The sequence below is a fragment of the Podarcis pityusensis genome (genome assembly GCF_964106645.2).
Source record: "Podarcis pityusensis genome assembly, chromosome: 5".
Classification (NCBI taxonomy): Eukaryota; Metazoa; Chordata; class Lepidosauria; order Squamata; family Lacertidae; genus Podarcis; species Podarcis pityusensis.
This window is the reverse complement of record NC_138032.1, coordinates 30,348,986-30,376,357: the sequence shown is the minus strand read 5'-3', so window position 1 is coordinate 30,376,357 and position 27,372 is coordinate 30,348,986. Positions and strand designations below refer to the sequence as shown.

Sequence of the window (27,372 nt, the reverse complement as noted above, 5' to 3'; positions counted from 1 at the left end):
ATGCACACAAGTTAAATGCATGTAAGTTGGGGGTCACTGTATTTCAGTTCCCAACATGTAAGAGAATTGTAGTCCAGTTATATTTGGAAGACCATGGGTTCCCCACCTCTGACCTAAAGAGATCTGTGTTGGACTGCACATGTCAGATTAGGAACTGGACGCATAATGAATATATTGAGTCTGGATGTCATTACCACATTGTAGAAACTTTTGTAGAGGCAGAGGTGTTCGTCTGGTGCAGCAAACACAACCAAGTGACATTGCAACTCAATTTATTATGTCATGATAAGCTTCTGTGGACTCCAGTCCACTCCATCAGTTACATCTGATGGACTCCAGTCCATGAACACTTCTGCCATAATCAATTTCTTAAGTCTTTAAGGTGCCACAATATTTTGTTATTGATTTGCATTATATTGCTTTCAATTTGAATTTGCATTCCCACCTACATTCTGGCACTTGATGCAAAAAGACATTTTTAGAGCATAAGAAGACCAGAATTGGGTGTGTTTTTTTAAAAAAGCACAAACTATTGGTTTCCCCCCAGATTCCACGTCTATTAGCCCCACATAAGGGAAGATGCAGAGGAGAAGTCAGGAGTCAAAATGGGGAAGAAGCAAATGTAATTCCCTGCCTTGGCTGTGGACAGGTTTGTGGATCAGTAGCAGAGGGGAAGTGTGTGAGCATGAGTCCTTGCGTAAGTGACAATGAATGGAAGCAGGAAGAACCCAACTTAGGTCATCATGCAAAGCATTTAAGCAAGTAGGCTGAATCATGCAGATGAAGATTGTTTAAGGTATACTGAGTTGCTACTGATAAAATTAGCCAAGGATCAAGATAAAGAAGCTTTTTGTTTCAATTTTGGAACTGTAAATACATAGTTCCAATGCTACGTATGTATATTTCTTTTTAAAATGTTCACAAAGGAGAATGCAACTAACTTGCAAAACCTCATGTCTTCCCAAATTTCCTATTAACCCAAAAGGAATAAAGTCAAGATAACTAAATCAGGGGAAAGGGCATTCCATCGGTAGGCAAACTGAGCCAACTTGTAATATCACCTGGAATCCATTGCTATGCAGACACTGGCCAGCCTTCATGAAGTTATATATGGATTTATTCTCCTCAACTGTTTGTGTACAGGGGAATCCCCACTTATGTGAGGGTTCCATTACTGGCTACCACCTGTGTCAGTGGGATGAGTGTATGTGCCATCTAGTCTGCCTCCAAACTGCCCCCTTTGGGTGCCACAAATGGCACATGTCAGCAGTCAAGCGCGTTCTGATCATGCATGAGTAGGGAGGAGCCTGTATATGGTTCAGGGGTGCCAACTTGAATAAAATATTGGATGGAGGCCAAGTAAGCTCCGCTCTTCATAATTGATGGGGCGCACCCACACCATTTGAATGGCAATGCCCATCAACTTTGGGGTGGCCCAGCCTCTTCAACTATTTTATTGGGGAGGGCGAATGGGCCTTGGCCCCAGGAGTTGGCTCCTATGATATGGTTTTATACAAGGTCAATCAATATACTTGCAAAGGGAAATTTGCACCCTCAACGTTGTCCAATTAAAAATTGTCCCCAGACCCATGTCACCGGTCTCCATTAACACCAAGCCTCCTAAGCCCAGCTCAAATGGCCAGTCAGTGCTAAGAGGTCCAGGAGAACCAATCTGGTCATCCCACCATCTTTCCACTCTGTGGTGTAAGTCATCCTCAGGAATGACAAAGGGCAAATCCTCACCATACCTTCAAAGCACAGTCAACAGACATTTAAAGCACTTGCCTCCCCCTCTTAAGACTCTTGGAAACTGTAATTCCCCCCTTGCAGGACTACAATTCCCAGCATCCTTAACGAACCACAATTCCCAGGATTCTTTGGGTGGGGGAGAAGCCATGTTTAAATGTATGTTGTGAATCTGCCCTTTCAAGGAGGGATGCTTGCAACACGAACAAGACACATTTGTCTTTTCTGCAGCAGTAATCGACGCCCCTGAAGCAAATTGCATTTGCAGACAAATTATTGGATCTTTGAACTAAGAGACGGCTTATTGCATGGGGGAGCCAGAAAAGAGCGCAGGAGGGGGAGAGCTGCGCCCAACAAGTAACTGACCCCATCCCGTTGTTGGAATGAAATGAAAAACACTTTTCAATTACAAATGATAGCAATGGATAAACTGATTGTATTTATTTTTTTAAGGCTGTGCAATCCTAAACGGGCTTACTGGGACGCTAACTGCCTCGAAAGCAACAGGACTTTCCTTGCTTACAATAAGGACTTCAGGGAATGGATCATGTGGCAGCGTGAAATAGATCGGAGATCTAAGAAAGCCCTCCCAACTTAGTTTGTCCATGTTGTGCCGCGTATGCCCTCTCCCCTGCCCCGGCCACAGGCTCTCCCTCCCCACGAGCAACACCGCCTCCGAGGGACTCCGCGACCGGCCCAAGGAAGCAGCGCTCTCCTTGCTGCCGGCCGGCAGCCAGGGCGGATCCTTGCAGCTTAGGCGCCGGGGAAGGCGCGGACCGAGGCGCAAAGCTCTCGTCGAGGTCTCCAACTCACGATCCCGCTTGGCTCCAGGGATCGTGCCGGCGGCAGGGCCCCGCCTCGGGATCTCCAAACTTGGAAGGGGCGATGGGCTCTCTCCACTGGCCAGGCGCAGCCCGGCCCGCGAGGAGGACCCACCCCGGGGGAGGCGAGAAGCCGCGCTCACCGTTGCCCTTTGGGCGCCGTCTGGCGTGAAGCCTCTTCGGCGGCGCGCCATGAAGGTCGAGTTCGCCCCGCTCAACATCCCCCTGGCGAGGAGGCTGCAGACGGCCGCCGTCTTTCAATGGGTCTTCTCGTTCCTGCTGCTAGGTAAGCGTGTCTGCGCCCCGTCTAGGTGCCCGATCCTCGCCTAGTTCGCTTGGACGTAAACAGAAACTGCAGTAAACGAATGTGTTCGCGCCCCAGGCTAGTGATTTTTTTTGCTTTTCTGAGAGTTGAGCCTGGTTGAAGCTGGGAATTGTCGAGTTGGTAGAGATCACGAGGGTCATCCCCCTATAATGAAGGAATCTCTTTACCCAAGTAGGACTCGAACCCACGACCTTGAGATTAAGAATCTCATACTGTACCGACTAAGTTAACCCAGCTGTCGAAGGGGATGCATATACGATCGGGCTATAATGGAATTCTGTGCAGGCAGCTCAGTAAGTTTTACTTCTGAGTAAACATGCATAGGGTGGGGCAGGGTTCGAGCTCATGCACGGTGCAAGTTGACTCGCAAGTCAGTCTCACTAAGCTGAGGTTCAGCTCCAAGCAGCTATGTTGTAAGCCTTCTGCCTTACTAAGGAGTAAGTAGCACTGAAACAAAGGGGGATTTAGGAAACCTGAGCAGAGTCTGGCTGTTGGCTTGCTGTTCTAAACGCTTTTGCTAGGAAATAAGCCCCTCCTCACTTGATGTGACTTACTCCAGAGTAAGGCAGCAAGCCAGTGCACACGTCTTTGTGACGAAATCCCCATTTAAAGCAGTGGGGCTTGCTTCAGAGTAAAAGTGCTTTACGCTCAGACTGCACCATCTAGAAACAGGCAAGATGCGTTCAGTGTCCCACGTGGGGATTTGGAAAACTGCCTACTGGAACTTTATACATTTGCAATGAGTTTTGCGCACTCTCGCGGAAAGGTTGTGATGATGTGAGGCTCTAGCATTCTAAGAGAGCAATCCTATGCACAGAAGCTGACGGAAAGCAGTGTTAAGTGCTACCCCACAAGTCATGTGACTGAGCTGAATAGGTTCAGGCTCCAATTTAAGTCCCTCCTCTCTGGTCCCACACCCAGAATGACCCTTTTTGGAAGTTGCATTTGGCCTCACTTCAAATGGCTGAGCTGGGATGAGAAAATTATTCAGGGCCATCTTTAGCATATACAGTGCCATGGTGCAAATTTTCCGCCCGGCGCCCCCAAAGTTGTTTTTAGGGAGTCTCGCACTGCTAAAAACATACCACCAATCGCGCCAGGGAAAGCAGCACACAGATTGTGCCAGGTAAAATAACATATCAGAACGCCACCAGGGAAAACAGCATCACTGGATGGAAGGGGTGGCGATGCACACTTTTCCCCTTCCCAAAGAGAAATCAGGAGTGCGCCATCCTCAGTGGCGTACTAAGGTCAGGTGGTGCCATTTAGGTGATTGATGGGTTAAGCAAAGACATTTTGATTACAGTACAGTGGTACCTTGGGTTAAGTACTTAATTCGTTCCGGAGGTCCGTTCTTAACCTGAAACTGTTCTTAACCCGAAGTACCACTTTACCTAATGGGGCCTCCTGCTGCTGTCATGCTGCCGGAGCACAATTTCTGTTCTCATCCTGAAGCAAAGTTCTTAACCCGAGGTACTATTTCTGGGTTAGTGGAGTCTGTAACCTGAAGCGTATGTAACCCGAGGTACCACTGTATTACCAAAAGATCATGATCTAGGATTCCATGATCAGCAGAGATGTCTTTTGGACATATTTATAGGACTATCTATACCCAGAAGTAAAAACTGCTAGAGTACTGGTCTGCACCTAGTGACACATTTCCAAATTATTAATTTTGGATCCCGGGGAACCATTGGGCGGGTCGGGGCCAGTTGGCCACGTGCGGGCAGGCGGAGTCGCTTCATTTAGTCAAGCGGGTTGGTTGCGAGAAGACGCCTCGTGCCCCTTTTGCTCCGCAGGTTCGGGTTGACGTGTCCATCATGCCTTGTACCAGATCTCAGTCTGAAAGCCAGAGCACCATCAAATTCCCAAAGTGGAAATCGATTAGGAGATGTCACAGACCTCTAGAGAATGAGGAGGCTTCGAAACTGGGCACAAGCCCACTGTCAGTTTCACCCCAGAAGCAGGTCTTGCCTCTCAGCCCGGCTTGGAGATGACAATCTCTGCAATGTCACCCAGTTGCTGTCTTGCTCCCCGAGTAAGCAGGGTAAAAAAAAGAATAGCTTTCCATCCACTTCTCCCAAGGGCCGGGCTTTACTTTTCAGCGAGCGTTCAACCCCCAAATCTCCAACTAAGGGCAGCAATTTGGTTCCCTCTCACTTTTGTGGTGGTCAAGAAACCCCTAACACTTCACAGCAGCATCGCCACCCAAGGATTATTAATTTTGGAGGGTCACTTTCTCATAACAATAAACTATTTCCCTCCACCCAGCCAGCAAAAAATCACAGTTCTTTTCAGATGGTAACTTAACACTGCCGTTGCCACCCGCTGCTTTAGTGAACAAGATGAAACCCTGCTGAGCACAACAGGACAATTCCCATGGTGCTCAGCCTCCCATAACTCCTTTCTGGAAATGGCCCTGGAGGTAGGAGCAGAGCCACTGAAGCACAGGGTTCCCAACTCCCACCTCCCTGAGATGCTCCAAAAGGATACCATGGTACTGAAAACTGCCAGTCCATCACGGGGAGCAAGCAGGGTCACATTCCACCTATCTTTCTCCCAACAACTGTCTTCTACCATGGCTACTAAGGCAGGTTCAGTGGTATGACCAGCCCTGAAGCCAGACTAGAACGTATCCAAGTTGCCTCCAAGCAAGCCTGGACTGTTGCCGCCCTTTCTAGTGCTTTGTGCCCAAAGGGGCTATTTGCCAGTGTAATGGTTGTTTAACTACTGAGCCCAGGGAGATCTTCTTAAGGCAGGGACACACCACTGCATTCAGAGCTACAATACCTCTCAGATAAAAAGGAACCTGTGAAATTCAGAGCCACCCAAAATCCTGTCTGGCAAGCAGATGCAAGAGTGCTGATTATCATTGTGATGATGGTTATTCTTTTTCAAATGGAGCTACTGCACCTCACCCTGGGGTCCCTTGTGAAGAAGGGTGGGCTGAAAATATTTCAAGCAAATAGCTAAATGAGGAAAGCCCTGTTAAGTTTTACAGCCTAAAACCGGTTAACAATACAAAAGATTACAACTGTTTTTCTTATAATCTGCTTCTGAAGTCAGAGCGGTGAGTCATTTTGTTGAAAAGGGGCTTTCGTTGTACTCTTTTTGCTGCCTGCTAGAAACATTTTTGTTTACCCAGATATTGAGAATGCTGATGTGTTCTTCGTTTATTGCTGCTTCCAATTCTTTGGATGTTTTAATTGTTTTCACTAATAATTTCATTCTATTATTCTTTCTGTAAACTGCCTTGGGGTTTTTTTGGGGGGCGGCAGCAGTTACAATCACGTGGTATATAAATTTCATGATATAAATAAAAATAAGTAATATGTTTAAAAACAAACAAATTCGGAGATAGCCACATTCCACTTGCAAGCATATCTTCACCTGCATTCTAAGCAGCTCATCCAGGTGACTCTTGCCATACGATTGCCCCCTGAGTAATTTATAACTGCCTGACTTTAGGACTCTTCTGTGACATACTAGAAACAGTACTAGACGTACTGGAATTATTTAGCTAGTATGTGTGTGTGTGTGTGTGTGTGTGTGTAGGATGGTAATTTCTAACAGGAGAAACTAATCTTACAAGTTAGAATATGGAGAAGAGGTGGAGTCAGAGATACCAAAGTTATTGCGTGATCAGATGCAGCTATTTGGGGGGGGGGGGCGGGGAGAGAAGGAAAGAAAAATAATAGAAGCGCCATGGTGAAGTGCTACAGTATAACCCATGCCCTACTCCTGAATGATGACTAGAAATGGCATTAAGAAAGGTATGCTTCAAAAAAACATGCAAAGCAAATATTTATTGTTCCTTCATTGTGCAGGGCTTCGGTAGCCAAGCCTTCCTCCTCTCCCCTATAAAAACATAACATAACCATAACCAGTGGCTACTAATCAGCTCATTATCCATCGGAAATAACCTTCTAAGATCCTTCACCATAGCTGTTGAGCCATTTGTTACAGCAAACTGAAGTCAGAGCTTCAATTTTCCAACCAAGTATTGGTTCGCTGAGACTTCTCTGTCACATTACTTTCCTCCCTTCACCTTCTTGGGGATTTTTTTTTTAAAGCTTCAACTACAATTTATGTTATGTACTGAGTTGAATAGGATCCAAAAAGCAGCAGTCTGATTGGTCCTAGAACAATGCAGCAGTATGATTGGTCCGCAGGAGCCACCCAATCCAGCTCCAGGTGGAAGTGAATCCGCAACCTGATTGGCCTACAGGAGAATCCCAGAATTAGCCAATCATGTACGACCCATTGTGTAAATAATGTATATAAAGCAGATATTTTGGGGAAACTTTCATTCCTCACTACTATGAGCTGAATAAAGAGCATGAAATCCACACTCGACTCTGAGTATATTTCAGTTTAGCTGTAATGTTTAAGAGTAGTTTTTGTGTGAATTACCATAGATCGTTTGATGCTGTACTACTAACTGAAAACAGGGCAAAGAAGAGTTACTAAAAATAGCCATACCAACCAGTGCAGAGTTTTATATACAACCATCCAGATGGAAAAGATCCTGCTAGTCTCCAGTCTACTGCTTGGACCAACAAAATCTGCACAGCCCACCTGTGACTTGAAAAGCTGTCTTTCTGAAAGCACTTCCTTTGATGGGAAATAAAACTTTTCCAAAGCCACAAGTTTGCTTTGTGAACTACCCCGCACTTTTGGAAAACTAGGCTAGACATTTTTCTAAATAAAGTCCATGGAAAAGAATGGGAAGGAGAATAAACTTGGGTCACTCTTGGCTGCCTGCACACCAGAGTTTTTAAGAACGAAAAGTAAGCCTGCTGAATCAGGCCAATGGCTCATTTAGTTCTTCATTCTGTTCTCACAGTGGCCAACCAGATGCTTGTGGGAAGCTTGCAAGCTGGATGGGAGCACAACAGCACTCTGCCCACTTGCAATTTGCCAGAGCCGGGCTCAGGGCAGCTAACACCAGTAAAATTACAGTAAAAACATAATAGGAAAAAAACCCAATTTAAAATACAGGTTAAAATTCAATTTAAAATGCAGCCTCATTTTAAAAGTAGCCTATAGATCAAAACCATAAGGGGAGGGAAACAAGGGTCAGACTGAGTCCAAACCAAAAGCCAGACGAAACAGCTCTGCCTTGCAGGCCCTGCGGAAAGATGTCAAGTCCCACAGGGCCCTAGTCTCTTGTGACAGAGCATTCCACCAAGTCGGGGCCAGTATCAAAAAGGCCCTGGCCCTAGTTGAGACCAATCTAACCACCTTGCGACTTGGGAACTCCAAAATGTTATCATTTGTGGACCTTAAGGTCCTCCGCGGGGCATACCAGGAGAGGCGGTCCCATAGATATGTGGGTCCTAAAGGTTTTATAACTGTTGAAATAGTTCTTCTGAAATCTCTTGCTTAAAAGATTCCAAAAAAGGCCCTGATGATGACTGAGGTTTTCTGAGGACACAAAATGTCAACACAATATGCTAAATCTTTTTTGTATATATAGGAAATTAAGATTTGTAGATTTCCTTTTGAGAAGCTATCATCTTTGCCAATATGAGTTATGTACAGCTGTTCAGTTTTGCAGTCCTAAACCCATTGATCTGGGAGTAAGTCCTACCGGTTTCAGAAAATACTTCCAATTGAATGTCTTTAGGATTGCAAAACAAGAAATGTGATCCATTTCCTAAGCATAAACGTATAAAGCAAAACTCAGCAGGATAGGTTACTAGGTCACTATTACATATGGAAGCAACCTAAAAACAACTAATTAGTGGTTTTATTAAATGTACACTACTCCCTCAGCAGCATAGCAAATACTGTAAAGGCTAATTAATTGTTTCATGCTCTGAATTGCATTCTTCATTAAAGTGAAGCACTGGACATTTGGCAATTCAGTTGAGGAAGTTTGAAGTACGATATGTGTTCTATCACAATTTGACTATACTACAAAAGGATCGCAGGAGGAGCTAAATTACATACCATACTTTCCCATGTATGAGACAACACCCCCCTCCATTTTTTAGTCCAGACTTTGGGGTCGTCTTATACACGGAGTTCTACCGTAAGTCTGTGGTGAGCTATGCGTCAGCTCAGGGGTTCCTGGCAGCTCCTGAGTCAATGAGGCTGGGCTGCGGAGGTAGCTGTGGAGCCAAGCCGAGGCGAGGGAAGCAAGATGCAGGCTCCTGCCATTATGCAGTGAAAATACAGCACTACTTCCATCAACCAGGGCAGTGGGTCATTCAGGTGATTTAAAAGACTGATTTCTTAATTTTGGGCTCCCAAAAGTAGGAGTCATCTTATACATGGGGGCCTCTTCTACACAGAAAAAATGGTAATTTTCTGTAGGGCAGAAATTAACCAAAGTACCTTGGCATGAGCAGCACATATTGTTTCCCCCTTATGCTGGTGGAGTTGTAAGGTACAAGGAACATATGTGGTGACATGAAACTATGTACCAAAGTTCTGAAAGCAGGTTGTAATTGAAACTGATATTATTGTTGGCAAACAGGTTGCCCTGGATGCTAAGTTATGCCTCATCCAATTTTGATGGCCAATTCTGACGTTACTTCTCAGCCATTAATTCTATATATCTGTTGCTTGCCCCTCATCTAGTGATCTGTCAAGGGTGGAAGGATGCATCTTGTTATTCTATAGATCCATTGCTTTAAAAAAGTCATCTTCTTTATCATTTCCAAAAAAGCTTGACTCATAAAATATGTGCCACCAGGGTTGATGTGGACCTTACCGACTTTGCTTCTTTGGGGCCGTTTGTTATTTTTATGACCAAACAATCCCATGGTTGACACATTCCCACTAAATATGAGTTTATTTGGCAACATTCGTGATTATTTGTTACAAATAGGTATTCCCAGTCACATGGGCAGGGTATATAATAATAACTACTACTACTATTGAAAAAACAAATAAAGCAAAATGTAGTATTTACCAAAGTCTTAAGCATCCAGAGATTGTGCTGATGATGTTTACATTACTTTTATTGCTGCTGCTTACCTTGCGAGGGGTAGCCCTGAGGAACGCCAATCAAGGGACTTACTTCAGAGAAGTCTAGTATGGCTTCACACACACTGTAAATTGTGAACAGCTTGGTGTGGAGTTTTCCGGTTGTTAGTACTACAACAGACTTTTGAGCCTATGTTACAAATGCAATTTCTCACTGGAGAGAATGCAGAACTTGGCTTCCAAATTCCAAGTGTGTGATGTGTGGAGTGTCGCATTGTATGTCTGAGCCTGAATGAACAACCAGGAGGCACCTTTCCTTCAACCAGTGTGGCTAGTATAGGAGCAGTCAGAGCTGCAAGAGTCCCCTTCATAGCAGAGCTCTTGTGTCCTTATGAAACACTTCTCCATGACTAATATAGCAAAAAGCCATTTGCATGAATTTGTGAAAATACTCTCTTGGAACTTTCAGCTTGTGGCTCATTTGTCCTAGCATACATGTAGTTTCTGCCAGAGGCTGCTCTCCAAAGCAGAACAGACAAAGATAGCAGTTGTTCTCTTATTAATCATCTGTAAAGATCAAGGACATGGTGACATGAGGAAGGCAACTGCATGGGGCTTCATGCAGATGAAAGAAATCAAGTCTCCTATCATTCCTGCTCGGCTCAGGCAAGTTTCTGTATATGGATGGGGCCTTACTGAGCATAGATTTTTCCAGATCTACTAATGGTTTATGTAGCGGAATAACTGCTAGGGAATTATTGGCATCTGTCTGTCTCAAGAGTCAATGGAGTCTGCCTCGGGGGTGAAATCAAACCGCTGGAAGATCACAACGTCTGCTGTGGCTGCAGAGACCGGTAACTCCTAACTGCTGCTTCCCAAGTTGTTTTTGTTGCATTAGCAGCACTGAAGTGACCTCTCTGGGGTGCAAGCCTGGGCAGTGTTTATTATGGAGGTCTTGGACTGTCCAGATGACAATTCCCCTCTCTTGGCCTCACTGATGTGGTCCAAAGGAAAGCAGAGCAATACATTTGGCACCAGCTTGGCTGCAGGTGTTGCCAGAAGGAGGTATGCAAGACACCATCCAGGTATCTTAGGGACTCCATTCTGGATTTGTGTAGAATTTGCTCCTTAGCCTTTTCTTCTCCTGCAGATGCCCCACAGGGTAGCAGGTACAGATTTTTTTTTTCCTCAGGGAAAATTAGGACCAGAATTTTCATTCGCCTAGATGGGCTACCTTCCTGGGTTGATGAGCCACACCTGATCCTCACTTCCCTCTATGGCGCGTGCAGAAACCACCTTTTTGACCATTGGACCCACTACTGGTCTTGTCTGCTCAATCTGCTGGAGCCTGTCTGCAGGGGAAGTCCCCAACCCACTGAGGGTTTGAGACCCATTGGCTACCCTCACCTGGTTTAGTCAGCCAGTCGGAACATTTCCCAGAATGTGGCTGCTGTCTCATGCTGACAGCTTCTAGCAGCCACAGGTGAGAGCTGAGTGCAGGATGGGGACCAAAGGTGGGCAAGCTACCCCAGAAGTAGCACAATGCGTCTCCCGCCAGAGGTGTTCCTCCTAACCCCCCATACACTCCATACAAGAGAATAAAATGTTGCAAATAATTGGCAAAAAAAAAAAAAAAAAAAAGATTGAATCTTTACCACAGTATGCAGCCTCGGTCCAGTATACCTGAAACGAGCGTCTCCACCCCCATCATTTTGCCTGGACACTGAGGTCCAGTGCCGAGGGCCTTCTGGTGGTTCCCTCACTGAGAGAAGCCAAGTTACAGGGAACCAGGCAGAGGGCCTTCTCAGTACTGGTGCCCGCCCTGTGGAACGCCCTCCCACCAGATGTCAAAGAGAAAAACAACTACCAGACTTTTAGAAGACATCTGAAGGCAGCCCTGTTTAGGGAAGCTTTTAATGTTTAACAGACTACTGTATTTTACTACTTTGTTGGAAGCTGCCCAGAGTGACTGGGGCAGCCAGATGGGCGGGGTATAAATAATAAATTATTATTATTATTATTATTATTATTATTATGCCACTCAACTTGCCCAGTGGTGCAGGGCAGGACTTTGGGCAGAAGTTCAGGGCCTCACTCAGCAGAATGAGGAGGAGCCCCCTGCCTCAAATGCAGCAAGGTTGGCTTGCCACATTTGAAACACGGCCATCGAAAGGAATTGCAATCCCACCTCTCCACATTCTTATACCATTAAGCCTGGAGTCTAAAATTACCAAACGGCTCGCTTCTTTGTCAGTGAGGATGAATTGGCTTTCTGTCATTCCATCCAATGCTCTGACAGCTCCTAAACCATTTATTATTCATTAATAGAAGCTAGAGGCACAGCCTCGGACAAGTGTTTCCTGCTTAATCCAATTAGTGTAATAATGTTTTGTTTGCTGAACACCCAGCGCGGATTAAGCACAAGGGAGACAACTTGCTTCAGTGCAATGACTTTGTGTGGTGCTTTTCTGTTAGGTTTTTCTTTTATGCGTTGGATCCTAAATAATGTTGCGCCTATGTTGTATGTCTGACTGGAGTCAGGCTGTTTAGATGAGGAGCTATACAAGTGAGCCAAACTGGAAGTCTGGCTCCAAGCGCTTGCTTTCATGTATGTTGCAGTTCCATACAGTTTGAGGGTGAAAATAGGGGTGTTGTCTGAATGCCAACACAGCTCTCTCCATCACTGCACATTGCTGAAAGCTCTGCAATGACATCTCCTGCCATGTAACAGAAGCACAGTTATCTTCTTTTTAAACTTGGGGAATCTCTAATCTCATGATGAATCTGCTTGCGTATGCCATCTAATATAACAAGTGGGTATTGCAGTGCAAATAAATGTTGCAGTGTGTTGGGCTCCCTATTCAGGATTCCCGTTGCTCCATTCTTTTCCACCACCCTGGGCAGTTCGCAATCCACAGCCACTGAGCACACTTGGGCTGGATCTAGACACATCGAAGAAGCATTTCAGTTAAACGCATTGCAAACTTTGTATGAGAAATCGGGTTAGCAAAAATGGAACTCCACATCACCATCTGGTGTCATAGTGTTAAAATGCATAAACAATGCATATAAAGTGATTTTTCTTTGCCAGTGTAGCTGAGTCCTTAGTTCTCATAGGTTTGTTTGTGAATCACTTCCCTTCCTAGGCTTTTCCCTTGCACACTGCAGGGTCCCCAGCCCACTATCTTCTTCTTGTTTGTGAATGTTGCCATTATTGGCTGATTATATATGTTTATTATATGAATAAACACTTACATCAGGAATGGAAGTGAAGCTGATGCTCTTCTGTGAACTGGCCACTACTCTTTATTTAAAGGGAATCCTCAAAATTGTTGCCAAGCCCCCGAGAGACAGTTTTTTACTAGGAACAGGTACAGTGGTACCTCTGGATGCGAACGGGATCCGTTCTGGAGCCCTGTTCGCATCCAGAAGCGAACGCAACCCACGTCCGCACATCTGCGCATGCGCGGGTCATGATTCACCACTTCCATGCATGCGTGTGATGTCATTTTGACCATCTGCACATGCATGATCATCAAAACCTGGAAGTAACGCGCTCTGTTACTTCCGGGTCGCCGCAGCACGCAACCTGATAATACTTATCCCAAAGCTACTTCAACCTGAGGTATGACTGTACTGGAAACCACAGAGGGTGCAAAGTTCATAATCATAGCAACATATATTAAGGACTTTACAAGGCTGTCATCTGCTGGTGAGTCTAGTATTCAGCAGGGAGCAACAAACTCTGGTTCAGGTGAAGGAATTGCAAGATCTAGGCTAAGGAGCACACATGTAAACACACTGGAATCCTTGAGCTCTTCTTTCCTTATAGACAGCTTGTTGCAACACACAGTACATCTAAAGTCATTGTGTTTTTGGTTCCCTAACCCACAGCCCTCAGAATATCCTTGGGGTGTCTGAAAAAGTTTCCCCACTCCTGCTCCTAGGTCATGTGGGGTGTTTTATTTCAGTCTCACTTCCTCATTGGCCATTAATGTGTCACCTATGGCCCTGTTTCCTTCAAGCCACCCTGTTTCCCTTAGGGACGTAAAAGCTGATGCAAATCTCTTTTGTAAAAAGAGGGGAAAAAACCCTGCCCAAACCACAAGATGCTTGTGCCCTGCCCTCAGTTTCATTTGTGCTAGAGGTGAAACCCAGCAGAGGGATAACTTCAGAATGCATTTTCAATAATAAGTCCCTGTCTTGGAATATCTGAGGGAAAGTGTCTCTGGTCATGGGAAGCACATTTAGGTTGTGTACACCTTTAAAGCACCCCCATTCCAATTGAATTCTGGGAATTGTAGTTTTCCCCTCGCAGAGCTAGAGTTCCCAGAACCCTTAACAAACTACCCTCTCCATCTCCCATTTTATCCTCACAACAACCCTGTGAGGTAGTTTAGACAGAGATAGTGACTGGTCCAAGGCCACCTGCTTAAGATTCATGGTGTTTAGCAGGGGTTTGACCCCTGGGGAAAACCAAAGCCTGCAATTGGGTAGGAGAAATCACGCATGTGGAGAAAGTCAGGGATATATTGAATGGGAAGGTGCAGGAACTAAACTGAAATTAAATGCAAACAAGAGTGGTGGTCTAGCTCATCCTGGATGGAGCTGGTGGGAGTTGTAGCTGGTGTAGCTGGTGGGAGTTGTAGTCTAAATGGCTGACCATTTACTCTTTCAGGTCCCTAACATTGCTCAGAGTGACATGCAGAGATTGACCAGTTGAACTGCCTGTGTCACTGTGTTGCCTTTCACCAAAAATATGTTGTTGTCCAAGGTTTATGTAACTTGGTCTTCAACTTGCTTTTAATCAAAGCTGCTTAAGAACTCTCTCGTGTGTTTGTTGTTGATCTTTTTAACACCATGAGCTTTGTTAACTTTGCTTAACAGGTCATTCAGACAAACACAGAAAGAACAGTGGGTGTGTTAGTTTGAGCCTTAGCGTTTCTGAGTTCATTTGGCTTCCTACCCTAAGGAAAGCAGGACGCACATCTCAGGGTAAGCCCTTGGTTAGTACAAAAGCAAACCTATCCTATCAGCTTTTGTTGCTATCTGGACTGTGTGGCAGCCTTTGTGAAGTCTTTGAATAGCCCTGCCAGGTACTAGTCATCAAACTTTGTGTGACTTTCATACCTCAAGGTCATGTTGATGTTAAGCCATGTGGAATCCTGCCAAGGAGCTGAAAGGGTAGTGATTCTGTCAAGCCAAGTGAGACTATATTGAGTCATTGTCATGTCAGGAACTTGCTCAGCCACAAATGGAATACGTACATCTCGGCTTTGGGAATAAGTTGCAAAACTTGTGCTGCAAGATATTTGTAATACAAGAACTCGTGACCACTTGCTTGATAAATCAAGAGGAAAGTTTATCATAACTGTCCTCTCCCCTGAAATGTTCTCAGGATCCCTTTGCTTTAAGTTCTGCACGTACATGGGATTATTGTGCAGGCTCTAAATCTGTTAAAGTTTGGCACTGGGAGAAGACTCTCTCTTTTGAAAGTGTGTTACTCAAGAAAGATCTGGCCTTCCATGTCTTCCACTCTTCCAATTCCTTTCTGTCTCCTTGTCTCTTGCCAAATAATTTCTAAATTGTGTCGGATTATGCATTTTGGATACAAGCTATATTACGGGAAACAAATGTATTTGATTTGGATGAGAAAGAAAATTGAGAGTTTAAAAAAACAAAATTTGGCTTTAGGTAATTTCTTCTCAAGTTCATTTCCCTTAAAATGGTGAATTCCTATCCACGTCCACTTAGAAATATGTTCCATTGATTTAAATGAGCTTACCCCTAAGTGAATTGATGTAGGATTGAAAGCAATGGAGCTTACTTCTGAGTAGACATGAACAGGGCAGCACTGTTGGCTGCCTATTTTCCTGAGGCTCTTGTTTGCTGTATCTGCCACTGTCGTGTTAGCCCTACTCGGCCCCTGACACCTGCATATTGACTGTGGATATCTGAAAAGTGACTTTTGCATCTATTCATGTATACATGTCAGGATTAGAATAATTTACCATTAGTGTGGTTGAAAGGTTCCTTTTTATTCCCAAAGCTAAAAATAAATTATTGCCCAGCTTCAGCTTGAAACTACAGTATCATGGAATTGTAGTACCGAACCACATATTCTCAGCAGAATGATTAATATTTATCATTTTAAATTATCCAAGGCAGGACATTATGCCTCCGTGCTCTGATTTCTCGTTTTATCAGGCAGAATGACAAAAATGAAACAAAATAAAGGAGAAGCCTTTGAAAGGGTAAAATAAAAACCCCAGCATTTGATGAAGGATTTCAAAGGGTATACTGTGGTACCTTGGGTTACAGACGCTTCGGGTTACAGACACTTCAGGTTACAGACTCTGCTAACTCAGAAAGAGTGCCTTGAGTTAAGAACTTTGCTTCAGGATGAGAACAGAAATCGCGCAGCAGCAGCAGCAGCAGCAGCAGCAGCAGGGGGTTTGCAGGAATGCAAAGGATAGAATAGAACCTTCCACTGCTGTCAACAGCAATATCGCAGTGTTACGAGTTTTGGGGCAGAGAGCAGGATGTATGTCAGAGTTGAGAGCAGAGAGTTGCAGAGAAGCAAAGCAGCAAGCTGGTGTGGCTATGGGGGAAGCACCCTCCATGGATTAGGTACAAGGAGAGAACCCTCAAGAGGCTACTGTTGGCCAGCCATAGGGATCATGATGGGAAAGGAGAAGAAAATGGCAAGGAGGTAAAATTATGAGTTGCATTCATCGTATGAAATGTTTTGTGTTTTCTGTGTCTCTGTTTTTAGCACAATGCTGCTGTGGAATCTTCATGATCTTTGTGTTTGGAGATTACTGGTTTATCTCAGCTTTTTATGCGCTCTGGCTCTACCTGGACTGGGAAACCCCCCAAACTGGGGGGCGAAGATCCAAGTGGGTCAGAAACTGGACTGTGTGGAGATACTTTAAGGAATACTTTCCAATTCAGGTGAGTGAAGTGTTTTGCAGTGAAAGTTAATGTGTTTGTGTGTGCATGCTTGTGCACTCTGCGTATGTCCCAGAGCATGGTGAGGAAAGCCGATGTAGTTTGCATCTCGTTAGGATTCCACTTCTGTTTTGTTCCATTATTATTCCTGTGCTGAAACTTTGCACGTGTGGATGACCAATGTGAAGAGGCCATCACAGAAACATGGCCACACGTTGCACTAAACAATGGCTGAGCACCACATTATGGTCCTAGATAAGCCTTGGGCTTTGCACACTCCCTTTCTGTCCTCCAATGTGACTGGAAGAAATGGTTTTGAAAGCTTTCAATCCTTTTCTTGCTTAACTACAGCTTGCTATGCAATCCTAACAAACCAACTATGGTTGACTTGAAACAGCTTGAGCACAACAGGACTTATTTCTGAGTAAATGTGCATAGATTGCATTATAACACTATGGAGCTGAGATCTCTATGTCTATATACTCTACAAGTTCCACCTCCATTTCTTATTTTTAACCCAAATTGAGGTCGCTTCCAGAGAAGCTGTTCTTTGAGCAATCTTTCTTATTTGTGGGTGTGGAGGTTATGCAACAGGACATCAAGAGAGTGTGGTGTAGTGGTTAACAGCGGAAGTCTCGTAATCTGGTGAACCAGGTTCGCGTCTCCGCTCTTCCACATGCAGCTGCTGGGTGACCTTGGGCTAGTCACACTTATTTGAAGTCTCTCAGCCCCACTCACCTCACAGAGTGTTTGTTGTAGGGGAGGAAGGGAAAGGAGAATGTTAGCCGCTTTGAGACTCCTTCGGGTAGTGATAAAGCGGGATATCAAATCCAAACTCTTCATCCAAACTCTTCTTACCCCACACTTTCCAGAGCATTTCCCCATAACTTTCCATCTCATAAAAATGTCTGAGGGGTGGGGAGCAGGTTTGTTTTGCAAAAGCAATAATTAGCTTTCGTTGTGGGATCTGAATTGGCCAGAATGCAATTGCCAGTCAACTTTTAAATGAAGAGTGAACTTCTTACTGAGCCTTTATTTCAGCTCATAAAAACCTCGGATTTGGATCCAAGCCAGAACTACCTCTTTGGGTTTCATCCTCATGGCGTCCTTGTCGCTGGAGCTTTTGGAAACTTTTGCACAGAATACACAGGTTTTAAGAAGTTATTCCCTGGTCTGACTCCATACCTACACATCTTGCCTTTCTGGTTCAGGTGTCCTTTCTTCAGAGACTATATTATGTGTGCAGGTAAGCAGTAAACCCTAGTAATTCAGATGTGTCTGTTTTTCAAAAAATGGAATTGATGTACAGTATTTTTTTTAAAAATGCGACCCTACCTGATTTCCAAAGCAACCGAACACATTTAGCAAATCAGATAATAACAGTGGGCTGTATTTAACATATCACTAAGGAGAATGTTCTGCCAGTTTCAGGAGTTTTCCTTGTGCAGCAGAACATTATTCCCCTCTGCTGCCCCCATACACCAAAATACAAGTCACAAAGATTCAGAACTGTAAAACAGCCATCAGAAATTGAGCTCGCAAAAAGATCATTCACCAAAGGCCTTTTCGAAAAGCCACGTCTTCACCAGCCATTTGAAGCAATGTAATGCTTTCACTGGCACACTTTGTTCACTTCGTAAAGTAAGCTCTGGGACGTGGCCTGATTCTCACAGCCCTATTCAGGTGTTCTCCATCTTCCACATCACCAGAGGATGCAGAAAGAGGAGATTCCGCTCTACAGATGTACTCCTCAGGTCTGGGTAGTGAGAGGGTAGGGGGTTGCAGATGGGGAAGAAGGATTTAGCTTCAGTCACCCCCTCACATGATTATTAATTGCATGAGCAGGGCCAGATTTACGTATAAGCTAAACAAGCTATAGTTTAGGGCCCCTCTCTCTTGAAGGCCCCCAAAAAATTTAAAGGGAAAATAAAACTGGATGTACATTTCCAAAATATAAGATAAAAAACAAATAAAACAAAACATACATACAGCAAGTGTTTCGTGTTGTGTAGGCTCCTATGATGTAAGTAATGGGCCCCGCCTGCTAGCCTGCTCCCTAAAATATCACTGGTTAGATACCTATTAGGTCCATAAATTACCATATAGCATATATTCAACAACAACAAAAAAGAGACAATTTGTTGTTGGCAAAGGACAGCTGGACATATAAAGGGCCCCATTACCTTCAGTAGCTTAGGGCCTCATCAAACCTAAATCTGGCCCTGTGCATGAGGGGGAAACACCCAAACAGGGGTCATCAAATTCAGTAGTAACAACATGTAGGCTTTACTGTTTCATAAGTTAAAACGGTAGTTTGTTACAGAGCATATATAAGAAATAATTGGATATCAACTACAGATGAATCCACCATCTTTTGGGATAGCTTAAAAAAAGGACATAAGAGCAGAACATTGAAATCTAATCAGAGTATTAATAGCAGCTAAGTGGTGTACTCCCATAATTCCCACAGAACAAAAATAGTTTTAATAAAAATTGGGTTTTTTTGCCTGCCACAGTGACAGAATTAATGGAGCTGGTATGCTTAAGGGAAGGTAGACAGAGAAATGAGCAATTTGAGAGTCAGTGGGCCCCTTTTAAGTACATGAAATGAGAACCTCAGTTAATTTTTTTTTAAGCTTTTCCCACTGCTATCATATTCAATTAAATAATATGATCATTTATGTTGTAGATATTTAAATAAACTGTAATATGAGTTTTTAGAAAACATATTTATATTTGTCTTATAATTCATTAAGGGCACAATCTTAATACAGGATTTTTTCAAAATAAACGGTAAATTAGTGACTATTAGATTGCATTATGTAATATGTCATTTGTAGACTGTTTGCATGTTTATAATAAAGAATTAACTACTGTACGGAGCACAAATTTAACTTCAGCAGATTTTTTCATTCCACCTGACTAATGGTTTCTATGCAACACTGATCGGTTGATTGGGTATTCTGTTATTTATTTATTCACACTTTCAGGGCTGGTTTCAGCATCCAAGAAGAGTGTGTCTCATGTGCTCAGCCACGAAGGCGGTGGAAATGTTGCTGTGATTGTAATTGGAGGAGCAGAAGAGTCTTTAGATGCCCGTCCTGGAAGCTTAACTCTTAGCATCCTCAAAAGGAAAGGCTTCATTAAGGTGGCTTTGAAACATGGGTAAGTTCTATGTGTAGACCTCACCCATTAAGGATAAAGTGGTAACACACAGGACATTAACTGGGAATCTAGAGAACTTGTCAATTGAAATAAGATGGAATGTAGGTACCCAAAACATGAAATGAACTATAGTGGTACCTCAGGTTAAGTACTTAATTCGTTCCGGAGGTCTGTTCTTAACCTGAAACTGTTCTTAACCTGAAGCACTACTTTAGCTAGTGGGGCCTCCTGCTGCTGCCGCGCTACCGGAGCCCGATTTCTGTTCTTATCCTGAAGCAAAGTTCTTAACCTGAGGTAATATTTCTGGGTTAGCGGAGTATGTAACCTGAAGCATATGTAACCTGAAGCGTATGTAACCCGAGGTACCACTGTACTTGATAGTATTCTATATCTTGTCGTTGGCCACCGTCTGTCTCAGGAGACAATGGAGGAGTGCGTCTTTGGGGGTGAAGTCAAATGGTTGGAGAGTTACAGTGCTGTAGAGACTGATATGAGATAGACATGCTTTGTTGTGCCGCTGCAGTTGCACCATGGCATTTCTTCTCTCTGCAGTCCTCCCCAGCAGTCATCCCTCCTCTGGTCACTGCTGCGGATACACAACCTGTCTGTCTGTCTGTCTCTAGCACTGGGGTTGTCTGCAAGGCATTTTCCAACTTTTGCAATGCAGTTCCCCAGCCAAGTAACATCATAGTATGAAAGCACACCTGCTGTGCTACTATGTGCGTTGACATGCGTTACAATTGCTAGAGAAAATTGCATACAAAATCTGTCAATTTCAGTTCTCTCAGTTTCTTATTTTCCCCACCTTCAATTCAGTTCTCCATATTTCTGCAGCAATCTGTGACTTTTTAAAATCATCGTGAAAATTCATCAGCCTTTTAATGTGAATTTCTCCTAATACGTTTTTGTACGGCGTTTCAACTTTTGCAAACAATTTCTCCTAATATAAAACATTTCTGTATGTTATTTTCACTAGTATATTCTTCCCTCTCCACCCCACCCCCACTCCAATATGTGCCTTTTCGTAAATGTTGGTTGCAGAATTGCATCCCAGAATTTGGATAAGTGCAAATTATGAAGAATTCTCACATTGTTTTGGAAAGTCAGAAATTGATCAATTTGGCTTTAAGTGTGAATTGAATTAAAATTATCCTCCACCCCACATATATAAAAACGAGGGAAGAAGTGCAGTGTTGTGAAATAGATTCCCCCCTCCAATAACAAGAACCAAATATTCACACACAGAAAAGAGCTGTCCTATATATGTCTAAGAGTCATTTAATACGTAAGTATGAAATTGCACTTGTAGCAACTTCCTGTTTCATGACTTTTTTTTACTGTGTGCTTGCAATATTTCTTTGTAAGTGAGCTATTAGCCAACAGCAGTCCTATGGGCCATTCCCTTCCTGTGGTTATTGTTCCCGATTTCAACATTTCTTGCATTTACTGTCATTTCTAACTTTATATCTTGGTAAAAGAGGCAACCAACTACAATTTCGTAAAAATCCCATGCAAGTTTTTTTCTGCCCTGCGGTCAATACTTCACTGATTTTGGCTGGGGAGAGGGCTGCCTGCCTGGGCATGTGCCCTGTGTGTCCATGCCAGAAATTTTATGCAAGCGTATGGGCTGGCCATGCTTAGGTTTGGCAATAGTCCCCACTGGCATGTGGTCTCCACATGGTTAGCCAAGGGTGAATGGGGCCCTCAGGCCAAAATAAGCTTAGCCACTGACCTCTGATCTATGCAGTGCTATTTTTCTAGAAAAACAGGTGCTGGAACTCACCATGAACACCTCCCTTATTCTCTTAGAATGGAAATGGCGTCCACCTGAGAGGTGCTAGAACTGAGTTCTGGCTGAAAGAAAGCCCTAGATGTATGGCATCTGCTTAGTTAGTCCCATTGGACTAACCTGGTTTAGTCCTGGACTAATATTGCATTTAGTTGTGTAAATGGAGGCTTAGTCCTATTGCCTGTTTTTCCTAGGAGGCAGTAGGTAGCAACATGAATTTAGTGCCAAAGTTATTTGTTGTTGTTGTTTAGTCGTGTCCGACTCTTCATGACCCAATGGACCAGAGCGTGCCAGGCACTCCTGTCTTGCACTGCCTCCCGCAGTTTGGTAAAACTCATGCTGGTAGCTTCGAGAACACTGTCCAACCAGCTTGTCCTCTGTCGTCCCCTTCTCCTTGTGCCCTCCATCTTTCCCAACATCAGGGTCTTTTCCAGGGAGTCTTCTCTTCTCATGAGGTGGCCAAAGTATTGGAGTCTCAGCTTCAGGATCTTTCCTTCCAGTGAGCACTCAGGGCTGATTTCCTTAAGAATGGATGCGTTTGATCTTCTTGCAGTCCATGGGACTCTCAAGAGTCTCCTCCAGCACCATAATTCAAAAGCATCAATTCTTTCGTGATCAGCCTTCTTTATGTTCCAGCTCCTTTAAATGGGTATACTTGTCAACCCATTGACATGAGTTATGTCAACTGCGTTGTTGCTTTTCTCTGGCAGAGCTCAACTGGTCCCAGTGTTTTCTTTTGGGGAAAATGAACTGTTCAAACAAGTTGCAAACCCCAAAGGATCAAGGCTCAGAACATTGCAAGAGAAACTGCAGAAGATTATGGGGTTTGCATTGCCTTTGTTTCATGGCAGAGGAATCTTTCAATATAGCTTTGGGGTGATGCCTTACAGGAAACCTGTTCACACTATTGGTAAGTTCTTTTTGCTCTCTTTTTGATCTCATATGCACATGTTTAATATACAAATCTGTGTCAAGAAATAGTAGCCACTTAGCCTTTGCAAACGGTTCCATATACCATTTAAGCACCAAATGCAGAAGAGGAAGAAGTTTGAAATAAGCATTTGTCTCTTTCCTGATCTTTTATTTATAGGTTTCCTCCTCTCCCCCTGCCCTTTGACTGTGTTGTGTTTATATGTAGCTCATAGAATTTGTCAGCAGAAAATAATCTACATAACATGCTTCAGTTCATACTTTATTACCCGCATCCCTATGTTGTACGGTTGGTGTGGTATGTTGTGTTAAGAACATAATAAGAGCCTTTGTGGATCAGACCAAATGTGTGTTAACTATTATTTCCTTTTATATACTGCTCTTCTTACAAGATCCCAGAGCAGTTCACAAGTAAAATACAAATCAAACAACTGCAACAACAAATCAAATAAGATGATATATTAAAATCACCAAAGCTCTCTTGTAACTTCAATACAGCAGTGAGATAATAAATACTTTGATTGCATATCCAATAAAACACTGACAGTTGGGAAACTCTGGCCCACGAGCGCTCCAATTGGAGAACAGCCTTTACCAAAATTGTCATGGACTTTGAAGATGCTCAAACTCAGGATGAAAGGGAGAAACGTGCTAAGAGGATGGCACGTTTGGCAAAACCTCCCCATGATCAACTCCTGCCAGGAAACCTATGTTCCCACTGTGGAAGGACATGTGGATCCAGAACTGGCCTCCACAGTCACTTACGGACTCACCGTTAAGACCATGTTCATGGAAGACAATCTTACTCAGATATGAGTGATCGCCAAAGGAGGAGGAGGAGGACTTGGACCAGAGAGATTTGGATTCCTACTGTACTCAACCAAGAAGCCCACTGGGTACACTTCAGTGATTGTGGATCCCATTATATCCCAGCATGATTACAGATCCCATTATCTTTCAGCTGAACTTACTATATAGGATAATTATGAAGATAAAATGGAATAATCCCCATGCATGTCTCCTTGAGCTCCAAATAATTAGTGATTTAAAAATGTCCACTTACATTCCCATTTGGTTATCTACCAAAACCAGGTTATTGCAGGAGTTTGATAATATGTTGAGCGGTTTGTACTTTTTCCTTTATTGCCTTCCACCATTCCTGTACTTTGCGTAGTTTTCAAATGGCAAACTTCTAGCAACACACCATATTCTTGAGGTCTTCTGCAAGTATTATGTCAGCTGCTTTAAAATGTAAACAGAATCATAAGATATGTTCTAACCACTTTTGTCAGGAGTGAAGAGAGGACTGAAAACCACTTCTGGCTCAACTTTTGATTAAGAGAAGTGCTCTTCTAAAAAGTGGCATATTGCTTGCTACAGTATGATACGCCACAGAATATGTTGAGAGGTAGATTTGCATTTGTAAATACAAGTTAGAGATCATTCGAGGAGGTGTAGGAGAGAGGAGAAGAGGCTAAGAAAAGAAAGAATGCTAACTGCAAAAACACTAGAACTTAAAAGGACAGGTGCATTACTTTGTGCACTGACTGCTTAATTTAAACTGACTGATGCATGAGCCTTTTAGGGTGGAGCAGGTTCCAGGTGCTGATTCAACCTGTTGCTTTATGAAAGTGATTTAAAAATAGCGAGAAAGAAATGCAGGGTGGATGTGATTGAACAAAATAACTAACTTTTGGAAACTGATAAGTATACAAGAACAATTTGCAACAAAGACACAGTTCTGTTAAACAAGAACACAAGGTGATCAATTGGCATACTGGTCATTTTAAACTGTGAACGTCTAGGTAAGTAGAAGGACAACTTCTACGAAGTTTTCTATGCCTTTGTATCTTTGAGTACTTGTAAACATATCCCATGCATATAATAGTGTCCCAAATTTACAAACTAGTTCTAGGTTTAGATGGCACCATAAAGAAACAGGTTGTTCAGATAGCAGCAGTCATTTGATTATAAATACTGAATAAGGAAAATGTATCCAATAAAGTACAGTGGTACCTCTGGTTACATACGCTTCAGGTTACATACACTTCAGGTTACAGACTCTGCTAACCCAGAAATAGTACCTCAGGTTAAGAACTTTGCTTCAGGATGAGAACAGAAATTGTGCTCCGGCGGCGCGGCAGCAGTGGGAGGCCCCATTAGCTAAAGTGGTGCTTCAGGTTAAGTACAGTTTCAGGTTAAGAATGGACCTCTGGAATTAATTAAGTACTTAACCCCAGGTACCACTATACTTCCATTCCTTAATAGGCAGTTGCCTGTAATTAACAGAGCTGCAGCAGAAGTCCTTCCCACTTGCAAATCTATTTTCTTTGGACATATTGACATACTCTGTTTTCAGAATGGCTTCCTTTCGGCAAAAGAATCTGTCTTCAGTATGTGAGACTGTTTGGAAAAGCAGTTCGTTGGATGTAAACCACTTTGATTTTTAAAAAAACAACAAAAAAATATCGAGCAGTATATAATTTTTACGAAATAAATAAATAAAATTGGGAATTTTACTTTTCATGTGACCATTCATGTTGTTTGTTTTCACTTGCGAATTGTTGTTGCCATTCATACTGTATGTACATGAAGAAGTGCTGTAAGCAGCCAGGTTGTATAGATCTTTGTTAACAGCTTCTAATGAAGTGGTGACACTGATCCTACCAATTTCGCCAATATTTCCTCCTTGGACATTGCTGTTGCTCTGCAGTACTATGATCACACAGAACCATTTTTGAAAAATGTATTCAGGAAACCAACATAGTAAAGGGTATCCACATGCCTCAGTGTGAGTTGTACTGAAAAACCAATAGGTAGATATTCCCACTGTCCACATTTGACAGGGTCATTTGTGATGCTCTGCTAACGCAGGAAAGTTTAGAATTTGGATAGCTCTAGAGGTCCCTTACAATTTATGAAAGATCATTAGATAGTTAGATCAGAGCAATTACACAGATGACTCTCACTGGGATTTTCTTATTTTGTTTTTGATTTTGCAGTTGGGAACCCTATTGCGGTGAAACAGAATCTGAATCCCACCATTGAAGAAATTAATCAACTTCATGAGAAATATCTGCAGGAACTCCAGGAGTTATTTGACAAAAACAAAGAAAAGTATGGGATATCAGAGCACGCATCTCTCACATTTACCTAAATGCAGGTTCAAGTACAAGGAGAATCTGATTCAGAAGAGTTGCTTGCTGGTGAAAAGCAACCTTTTACCCCATCCAACCCTTCTCTCCAACAACTTACAAGAGTTACAGTCTTCTTGTGTAGCTGGGTACAATGTGACGCATTTGCTTTTTTTAAAAAAAATGATTTGCAGTTCTCTCTGTGTTTTTGTATACTGTTTTGCTCTATTGTCTGGAAATGCATTTTTATTCCTTCTCTCAATGGATGCAATTCTGTAACAAAACATTGCAAATCTACAAAGAATCCTAATGCTTTTTAATCTTGTGCTTTTTCCGAGACAGACTCAATCTGTAAGCAGGGATGATTGGTCTGTACTATGTGAAGAGAGCGCTCGTGGAATAAGTCTAGGGCTCCCATGTCTTCAGTCTTGTTCCTCCAGGAAATTTTTCCTACCTTTGAAACAGGCAGGGATTTTGCAGAGGTATGCTCTTGCAGAGTTCAGTTAGTATCCGAGTGGTTGCAGCAGAGAAGCCTTTGGTTTGTTTGTTTTTTTGAAAGAGAAGTGTATTGTGTCCATCTGAGTTGACTGAATAATTTTAAATGTTTTTGATGAATGCTCGTGTATGGCTTGTTGCCTAGCTATTGATCTGTATTTAACTATGCAATGCAATATGTGGCATATTAGGCGTTCCTAAGCCATATGGTATTGTACTTGAAGTGATTTAATAAGCCAAAGACGGGACGGGAACTTTGTACTTTTGTAATTGGTGCATTTATTTAGAAGAGTAGTGTGATGAGGCAAAATTGATGATTCTCTGGGAAGTTTTTTCACAGCACCCCCCCCCCAAATGATAATGATAATAGAGGAAAACAAACCACTTTTGCTTCTAAAGGAGCCATGCATTGTGATTTTTTCCCTTTCAAAGCTCATTCACCAAAGAGACAGGAGGGAAGAGGTGCAATTAATACTTTGCAATGTAACTTTTAAAATATTAGAACTGTGTTGCATACTCTCTAGCTTTCAGGTTGAGAGCAACAATTTCAGTGGGGCAGAAATATTTTGACAGAAAAAAGTATTTGTAAACAATCACTCCCCCCCCCCTTTCTGTTCTGTATTACTGTTTTCCCTGGAGGCAAGTGCTTTTGCACCTATTTCCGCTCACTCTGCACTGCTGTCTTTCCTCATTTAAGTCACATAGTGATTCCCACTAGTAGAGTATTGAGTAAACAGGATGACATCATTGCAGCCCAAGGACAAGGAACCTTTTTCAGCTCCCAGCCTGCATTCACTCTGGGGGGTCACATGACAGTGGTGAAGAGGGCCAGAGCAATGGATGGCATTCATTACCTTTCCACAGTAGGCTAGATTTTACACTCACTCTTACACTCCTCACGATGCTCCATCCAGGCATTAGATGAGTTCAAGGACACATTCCAGCCAGGCAAAAACTCCAAGGAGGCTGCAAAGCAGTGCTGATGAGGGCCAAGTGGGGTGGCTGGGGAAAGTCCCAAGAACAAGATACCGTAATAAAGGCCTGAATGGCTGCAACTGGCCTGTGGGTCCGATATTCCTT

The 27,372-nt window shown here is 43.2% G+C and overlaps 1 protein-coding gene across 1 annotated transcript; it reads left to right on the top strand.

Annotated features, from left to right (window-relative positions):
- The first annotated feature begins 1,922 nt into the window (after nucleotides 1–1,922).
- On the top strand, nucleotides 1,923–26,551 carry MOGAT1 (monoacylglycerol O-acyltransferase 1). Its single transcript, XM_081006949.1, has 6 exons — nucleotides 1,923–2,853; nucleotides 16,604–16,782; nucleotides 17,821–18,025; nucleotides 19,770–19,944; nucleotides 22,444–22,643; nucleotides 25,666–26,551. Exons 1-6 carry the CDS (start codon nucleotides 2,352–2,354, stop codon nucleotides 25,818–25,820), a joined length of 1,416 nt encoding a protein of 471 aa, XP_080863075.1. The 5' UTR covers nucleotides 1,923–2,351; the 3' UTR covers nucleotides 25,821–26,551.
- The last annotated feature ends 821 nt before the right edge of the window (nucleotides 26,552–27,372 follow it).